The 8,356-nt window shown below is 35.4% G+C and overlaps 1 protein-coding gene across 1 annotated transcript; it reads right to left on the bottom strand.

Annotated features, from left to right (window-relative positions):
• Positions 1-173: 173 nt before the first annotated feature.
• Positions 174-8,097, bottom strand: LOC142625663 (putative histone-arginine methyltransferase 1.3). The gene is made up of 15 exons (XM_075799337.1): positions 7,619-8,097; positions 7,027-7,089; positions 6,621-6,723; positions 5,748-5,891; positions 5,454-5,557; positions 4,515-4,613; positions 4,351-4,420; positions 4,156-4,252; positions 3,220-3,274; positions 2,768-2,851; positions 2,129-2,206; positions 1,621-1,724; positions 1,308-1,480; positions 1,079-1,230; positions 174-554 (listed from the first exon to the last, which is right to left on the bottom strand). Exons 1-15 carry the CDS (start codon positions 7,817-7,819, stop codon positions 453-455), a joined length of 1,629 nt encoding a protein of 542 aa, XP_075655452.1. The 5' UTR covers positions 7,820-8,097; the 3' UTR covers positions 174-452.
• Between the last annotated feature and the right edge of the window lie 259 nt (positions 8,098-8,356).

The raw sequence follows: 8,356 nt of genomic DNA, 5'->3' as shown, positions 1-8,356 counted from the left end.
CAACAAGACACTTAGCTTGGCCCAAACCTGTTATTTTCAACTGGCCCAAGTGCCTCTGCCACTAATATTTCCAGATATTTTGAACTTTTTTGCATTAAGGCCCTTCCCACGTAGCAGCAGATGTGGAATACCTTAAATTAGCCACATCAATAAATCATGGTAAAAGCCAAAGATTTTGATTCTGCACCAACCGGTATTTTTATTACCTAAATGGTTAAATTATGATGTATTGTACACGATCTGCTGCACCACACAAATAATAAATAGTAAAACCATGTACCCATAATCTACAGGGATCAGACCTAAAAGCAGGGCGGAAAAAAGAGGGGGGGGGGGGTGTTACAATAGAGTTGGAGGACTGATGCCTATTTCTTGCACTGTCAAGGGAAAAGCAGGTTTTATGATACAAACTGATGCCCGTGTTAAAAATGTTCCTCGGGCACTTTCTAAATTTAATTATTTTCCGCCATGGAATTCATTTGAGCACCTGAATTTGGTGATGGGTGCTGCATTAACTCAGCTTCTTCAAAATCTTGAGATTGAATTTGTATATCCTGTCAATAATAAACCAAAGTCACTCCTTTTCTGACACTGACGAGGACAAAATCAACAGCTATCACATATACAAATGCAAGAAAAACGTCCAACTGAAAGCCACATGCATAATTGGAGGTTTAAGGTTTTGCCCTATGTGCTCCAGGTTTTAAGCTAAAAAACTGATGAAATTTGCTAAAATTGAAACGCTTATATGATTAAACTCAAGCATATTACACAAACATTTCAGGCCAGAACTAGTTAGCGGAAATTATTGCATTCCATTCTCCTCAATGCAAAAAACACTATTCGTAAGAATTAAGTGCATGCAGGGAAAACCCGTATGTTTGGGGGGGGGGGGGGTGTGTTGGGAGAGAGACTACAAGGGCCTGGGTTCAGAACTTCAGAGGGAATAATTGCCAACTGTGCCAATGAACTAAACTGATATAGTACCTATTCTTCCTATAAGAATAGGATGAAGGTTGGGTTCAAGTTGTGGGTACAAGAGTATGAAGCTTAGCTCAAATGTGATGACAAGTAATACCTGTGTGTTAATTAGTGGATGTGATTGCTGATCTTGGGTTAATGGATATGCTTGTGGTTGAGACATTCTGTAGTAGGGCTCCTTAAGATCAAGTTTGCATGATGATGCTTGAATTATTCCTCCTTGTTCAGCACCAGGGCCCCACATTTTAGCTGTTGAACTATAACTTGTTAGATAACCAGAGAAACATATCAGCAATACAAAAACAAGAGAGAAGACAGAAACAAACCCATCAATGTAAGATATAATGTATAACTCTGAGCATTATGGGCAACCATGCGGAGTTGGCCAGTAATTTCTTGTCCTGCCATGACATAAATTGGCTGAGCGAGGACACAACGTAATTGGTACCAGTGCGTTGTTGGTGCACCAGGGGCAGTGGTAAGCCATCTTTGTACAGTACTGCCAATCAATCAAAGCAGTTCCAAATAACAGATTAAACAGGATGGAACCCACATCCATGCATAGTGAAGAAAATTTGGAAGGATGCTGGCCTGTGCAAATGTACAAGTTGAGATTATTGAGCAAGTTCAACAGATTACCTCCCATTAAACAATACGTCAAACCAGCAAGCCAACCCATGCACTCTAGCACCCACAGAAGCAGTGAATCTCAACGGAATCTCAATTTCATATAAATCCTCTTCCTGTAGGATGAAACAAAGAAAAAGTTCAGATGACTTGCATTCTGATTTAACAATAAGCATCAAAAGAAATACACTATTTTGATGAATTGAGAACTCTGATTAAACAAGGAAGAAGATACAGCTACTATGAGAAGAAACTTAGTACAACATAAGATCATCTTTCTATGTTATGCTCTGCATTGTCAAAAACTTGGAAACATTTCTAAATGCTTTGAAAGCAAAATGCAGAACTCACTAGGGCATGCTAAATTACACTAATTTAGCTGAAAATAAGTTTCATGACGAACAAAAATATTCTACTTCTGATGGATCCTTTTTTGAAGAAAAACTAGTATCTCAATGAGTCTGAAGGGTATTATTCTACGTGGTAAATGTGACATGTCACAGGTATAGTTAAGTCGTACCTTAGATTTTGTGAAGTCTAGCACATGATACGTTGGAGAAGCGACCAATAATCTTGGATCAAAAGCATCTACCACAGGCTGTGTGAAGAGTAAAACAGGACCCATCAAATACTAAAGCATCACCAGATTGTAGTAAATAGTTATTACAACAGAAGAATATTACCTTCAGAACAAACAATGAAATACTACATGCAGGCATGCAAACACGCAAAACACACCCCTAGCATTCAGGCATGTTAATTATCACTCACAAAGCATTCAAGAAGGTCATACAGTCCTCCACTCTATTTTAATCCCACTGGACTGATCAAGTTTTCTAGAGCCAATACTGAAACTGAAACTGGAGCACCAAACAAAGGTGTTACTGATCTTTCTACGAAGATATCTCATATAGTCCCCTAGAAAAACCATGCTTAACCTCCAAAAAATGAATAAGACTAGATATAAGAGACCTTTAGGTGCCCAAGTTTACTTTAACACAACCTCCCACGGTCCCACCCACACACATACAGAGCAATAGCGCATAAGATCATTCAGAATGCACTTTCATATGTTTAAAGATAGACAAAGTTTGTTGAAGGCAACCAAAACAGGGAACAATACTTTGATGTATTTCAGAAATATACAAGAATTATGTACCTGAGAAAAGTACCCCTGGAATGCAGATCCATACAAGGGTGTCAAATCAACACCATAATAATTCTGTTGCTGCCAAAAGAGGGCCTGCACCCAGAAAAAAATAATAATACATTAGATTTTCTCATATGAAAAATGATAGCAAGGCTTGGAAAAGATAAATAACAATATAATATGCCTAAGGCATGTATGTGGCTAGCTGAGCATTTAAGAAGTGAACCTCCATGCCACTGGAACAGTATTCCCTTTCTTTTTGGTGATAGGTAACAAAGGATTAGAAAAACCACAAAAAGGGTGGCAGTTATATTCCTCAAAGAGCCCCTCTTAGAAAAAGATAAGTCTCTTCCAATATTACTGATACCAATTCTGAGTATTTAGCCCTAATTATTTTTGCATCATTAAAGTACAAAGAACATAGTGATGATAATTATAGCAAAATCACTTCAAATACGCACCTTATTTGCAATTTCAATAAACAAATATTCATCACTGAAAGGTGCCATATGTATCCTACATGAGTAATCAACATAAAAATATTAGAACCCAAAAGTAACAGATGTAAGATATTATAAATCAAATTCATTCCACAACACACTAAGAGGAGATAAAAAAGTGCACACCTAATGATCCTCATTTGACATAAACTAACAACATAATAATGAAATATTTGAAGTATTCATGGTCGTGAACATTTTTCACTACCTCCAAATTTTCAGTTAGTTTTATGGGACTCATTAGCAAACACAAAAAGATAAGGACAAGGATTAAATACCAGACTATGAGAGTTACATTAGATGTTGCTGTTATGACTACAGAAAAGGACAAATAGAAGTGACTGTACATTTATCAGTATCAAGAATTAAATTGAAAAATCTTCTAAGAGGACACAGAATGTCAGTATGATGGTCAACCAAATCTGCAAGTGCTAATTCCATAATTGCATAAAAATACAACAATGAATCACAAACAACCACAGTAATTGCAAGTAAATAAAATTCCCATGCACAAACTACACATTCAGTAGTCCATCCCCAAATGGATAGGAGTTTGCAAATGGCACACATTTTAATGAAACAAACTAATTATAACAATCTTCCTAAAATGCCCTTAGTTGGGCAAAGAATGGTGTTTTCGAAGGGTAACATGGGAAGTTAAATGGATAATCTTTCATTGTTTTTGGAAACTCATACATATTGAAACAATCCAAAGAGAAAAGCACCCTCATCTATTTTGGGAAGGAGGGAGCATATTATTTTTGAATAAGAAATCATTTTTCTAATTTCAAGAGAATAGTATAAATTTAAGGCAGACATGATAAAACTAGCAACAATTAAGTAAAAAGAAGCCCAGACAAACAGAAAATAAGAGGCCATTTAAAGGGTTTGATTTACCTTCCAAGTGAAGGAAACATTTTCCCATTAGGAACAAGAAACCGATCTCTTGCAATCACATAGGACTCTAGCATTCTTTCATTGACCAACAATGTTCCTATAAGCATATAAATGAAATTCTATATCAGAAAAACACTGTAACCACTAAATTTTGAGAACACTTTAAGCTGATTCTGCTGTTAATTATAAGCTTACCCATTGGCTCTGAGATCAGCATATCTGCCTTCTCTGGCAATTCAACTTCCTCAACTTTACCTTTAATTACCTATATTTAGGTGACATAGTGCCATGTACTGAATGAGATAACCGACAAATATTCACATTGGAAGAAAGATAAAAGTGACGTGATAACATCTTACAGTAATCCGTTGACCCAATGATGGATTCCCAGCAATAAGCTTTCGTGCGTATTCTGCCATTTCAGATGCTTCCACAGCATAAACATGTTTTGCACCAGCCTAGTTGGGGCAGAAAAGAGAAATAAGATCAACCAAAATGGGGAAAATAAATCACCAAAGATATATATCCACATACAAGACACAAAGATGCAAGCATCACTATACATGGTAGAATAAACTTAGTTGGCTAAATACTATAAAGCACGGACACGGACACGAACACGGACACAGATGGTAGATTACCAATTCATCCCAAAAGCAGAATTTGTGGATTTAATCATTTAATCATAATGCTAACGATGGAAAATTTTTGAAAAATTAGGGCACGACAAGTTGGGATACCACAATTGATTAATTAATTAATATATATTTTTAGGTATATTTTATTGATTTATAGGCATATTTAATGTTTATTTATAAGTTTTCAAAATAAATGACTATCAAAATCTTTAAAACCGCATCACTATACATGGTAGAATAAACTTAGTTGGCTAAATACTATAAAGCACGGACACGGACACGGACACGGATGGTAAATTACCAATTCATCCCAAAAGCAGAATTTGTGGATTTAATCATTTAATCATAATGCTAACGATGGAAAATTTTTGAAAAATTAGGGCACGACAAGTTGGGATACCACAATTGATTAATTAATTAATATATATTTTATTGATTTATAGGCATATTTAATGTTTATTTATAAGTTTTCAAAATAAATGACTATCAAAATCTTTAAAAGCGCATCTAAAATTAAAGGAATTATTTTTCAATTAAAAAAATATTTTTTTCCCAAACGTAACGATGACACACATGTAGAGGTGTCCCCGGCATGTTCGACACAGACACGTTGGGGGTTTTGAAGTGTCCATGCTTCTTAGGCTAAATAGCTAGGTTTACCTGAGCAGCAAATAATGACAAAATACCACTGCCAGCACCAACATCTACCACTACACGACCAAAAAAATCTGCACGGTTCTCAATAACGGCAGCATAATAGGTTCCTGAGACAAAGATTATTAATATTCAATAACATATCCACTATGCCATTTTTTCCTGGCATATTCATGTACAAGCTGATAATGCACACGTAGAATATGAATTTGCAGCATAAAGGATTATCTCAAGTAGAAATTTAAAAGTGAGCGTAATGTAAGATAATTCAGTGAACAGATCATAGTCTGGTGAAATTACCTGTTCTTACATAATCCTGTAACATATTTTGCTGATGCAACAACTGTCCATAATAATGGAAATACATTTTAGCAGAAGATGCCTCTATTTTGTCATCAAACTTGCTTTTAGTAGCTGAAATTGTTCCATTTGGTAATGGTTTGCCTGAAACAGGGGAGAAAGACAAACAATTAAAAGATAGGCATAGAGCATAATGTGCAAGTACATTAAAAACACAACTTCACAGAACAAGCAGAACTCTGAAAAAAGTATAGATAGCATAAGAATAGGCAATAGGCATTGATTTTTTTTATTCCTTTTTTTTTATGCCATTATATATGAACTGGGTGCTGCAGATACCCAAAAACATATTTCTGTCTCTCACACAACCAACAGGGTCACAGCTTAGATTTAAGAGGCATCAGATGCACAATCAGAATTTACCCTAAATGACATCAGTGTATTGAATCTGACCGCATAAAATTTCTCTTACAAATTAGCAAATTACTATGATACTCAGATTCTTTTTTTCCAAACTAGCTCCTCCACAGATTAATGACCATTGTAAGTTTTATAATGTAATTAAATGGTAAGTTCTCCCCATTTTCATTAAAGAGAATATCCACCAGATGGGGAAAAAAAAGTATTGTAATGCATAAAGATATCGGAAAAAGATATAACATTGAGGCATTTCATTTTTCCCATATCTCATAAATCTAAATAATAAGCATTCTGCCTGCAAACTTCAACCAACTTACGAGGAAATAACTGGAGTTATAAAACAAACTAAGTTTTCGCAACTCCTTTCTTTATTGTTATCTATTCATTTTATCTGATCATCTATTTCAAACCAGTGGAAAGGGGGCAGGGGAGAGCAAATTTTCAAAGCAGCACCTTCAAGAACTTCCTCTTTCCATTGCTTAAATGCACAATGGAAGGCTCTGCTCTCCTCTTCGTTTCTAAATTGGACAGTGACTCCCCTTGAATATGATGTCTTCTGCTTCAAAAGTAATACTGTTAAGAGACGTGAGCATTTCACAATGCTTCAACAATCTTACATTACAAGTATATATCAAACATGACCTTAATCATCATCAATTTGCATATTTTAAAAAGTAAAATGCACTGGTTAGATCACAGTTTTCCAAGCAAAGACCCAAATAAAGTTAAGATACTTATCTTCACGCACACGCAAGGATATTTCTAGTGCACCACATTCTCACTCAGCAATATAAAGTACAAATCTATCTATCTATCTATATAAACTATAACATTTATAAATTCAAATTGTATTCCGTACCTCCTCAGTGGAATCAGACCCTTCAGTAAGGCAAACTGATTGAACAGAGCTTACTTTGAATATCTGAAAACACAAAAATAAATAAATAAATAAAAACACTCCTCTTATACACAACGTCACTGATTAAAAATAAATAAATAAAAAACAAAAATGCATACATATAGCCAAAATAATAAAATAAGGAATTCTTGACTTTATTTGGCTCAATAAACTTATTTTATTCACCAAATAACAAAAAATAACAATAACGCTCAAAATAATTAATCTATTTTCTCTTCCATTTCTATCTTTTCCTCTACTTTCTCAGCAACCAAACGAACAATCAAACCAAAACAAAGTTGAAACCAATAGAAGAGAGTAAAGAGTATTCACTCTTAGAAACACACACACACACACAAACACCACATTGATTAACACAACACTTGAATTTATTTGACTCAGTCAAGTATAAAATAAAAATATCGATAATGCTCTAAATTTTAATCTATTTCCTTTTCCATTTCTTTCTTTTCCTCCACTTTCTCAGCAACCAAACGAACAATAAATTAAAAAACCGAAACAGATAACAAAATCGTGAAGAGCAAAGCCAAACCTGAGCAGTTCGAAGATCAACATTGATAGCAGCGGCCGATTCAGATTCCTTGTGAAATCGAAGCTCGGCGAGTCCAGAATCGTCGGAGAACCGAGCCACCACTGGCTTAGAATGAGATTCCGAAGAAGACGAAGCGAGGTCCGAGACTGAAACCAAAGCGAACTCTTGCAGTTTCTCCTTTTGCCCTACCGGACCCTCCATTATCGTTCTCTTCAAGCTTCAGGTCCAAAAAATTTCCAATTTTCAATGCAAACAAAAACCAAATCTCTCAAATATAAACAAATATATATGAAATTATAGCTTTATATTTGTCTCAATAAGTCTCTTTGTGTGAAAAAAAATTATCTTCTGCGAGAGAAAATTAGGGTTTCAGTGAGAGAGCAAAGCAAAAGCTTCGAAAATTTTTTGAGAGCCGCCAAAGCCCAAAGAGAGAGACAGAAAGCTGAGAAACGCTAAAGCCTTTGGGTTTTATACTGTGTGTGTGTATTTCTATTTTCAATTGTGCCATTGGGTTTTTAAACGCGCTCTTCATTTGTGTTGTCGTTGATTTTTGGGTGTATCTTGCTCACACGTGGGTTTTGGTATATTCGATGACGTTTCGAGTTTTGATTGGGTGGAGACTGGAGATGGATTGAGTTGTGAATAAAAGTATCTGATGCGTTTGATTTTGAAGATTGATTTAATTGTGGGGCCCCATAGCGTGATGGGATTGGTTGCTTGAAGTGGGCGTTGTGTACA

This window comes from Castanea sativa, chromosome 2 (assembly GCF_040712315.1).
Source record: "Castanea sativa cultivar Marrone di Chiusa Pesio chromosome 2, ASM4071231v1".
Lineage (NCBI taxonomy): Eukaryota > Viridiplantae > Streptophyta > Magnoliopsida > Fagales > Fagaceae > Castanea > Castanea sativa.
The sequence above is the reverse complement of the archived record's forward strand: the minus strand, read 5'-3'. Positions and strand labels throughout refer to the sequence as shown.

What these genes read in the sequence shown, in the direction of transcription:
- LOC142625663 (XM_075799337.1), bottom strand. Translation starts at nt 7,819, where the DNA reads ATGGAGGGTCCGGTAGGGCAAAAGGAGAAACTGCAAGAGTTCGCTTTG. An exon ending in TCCAGGGGTACTTTTCTCAG is followed by an intron (nt 2,207 to 2,767) that starts GTACATAATTCT and finishes CTCTTCACACAG; the next exon opens with CCTGTGGTAGATGCTTTTGA. An exon ending in GACGTATTGTTTAATGGGAG is followed by an intron (nt 1,481 to 1,620) that starts GTAATCTGTTGA and finishes ATTGATTGGCAG; the next exon opens with TACTGTACAAAGATGGCTTA.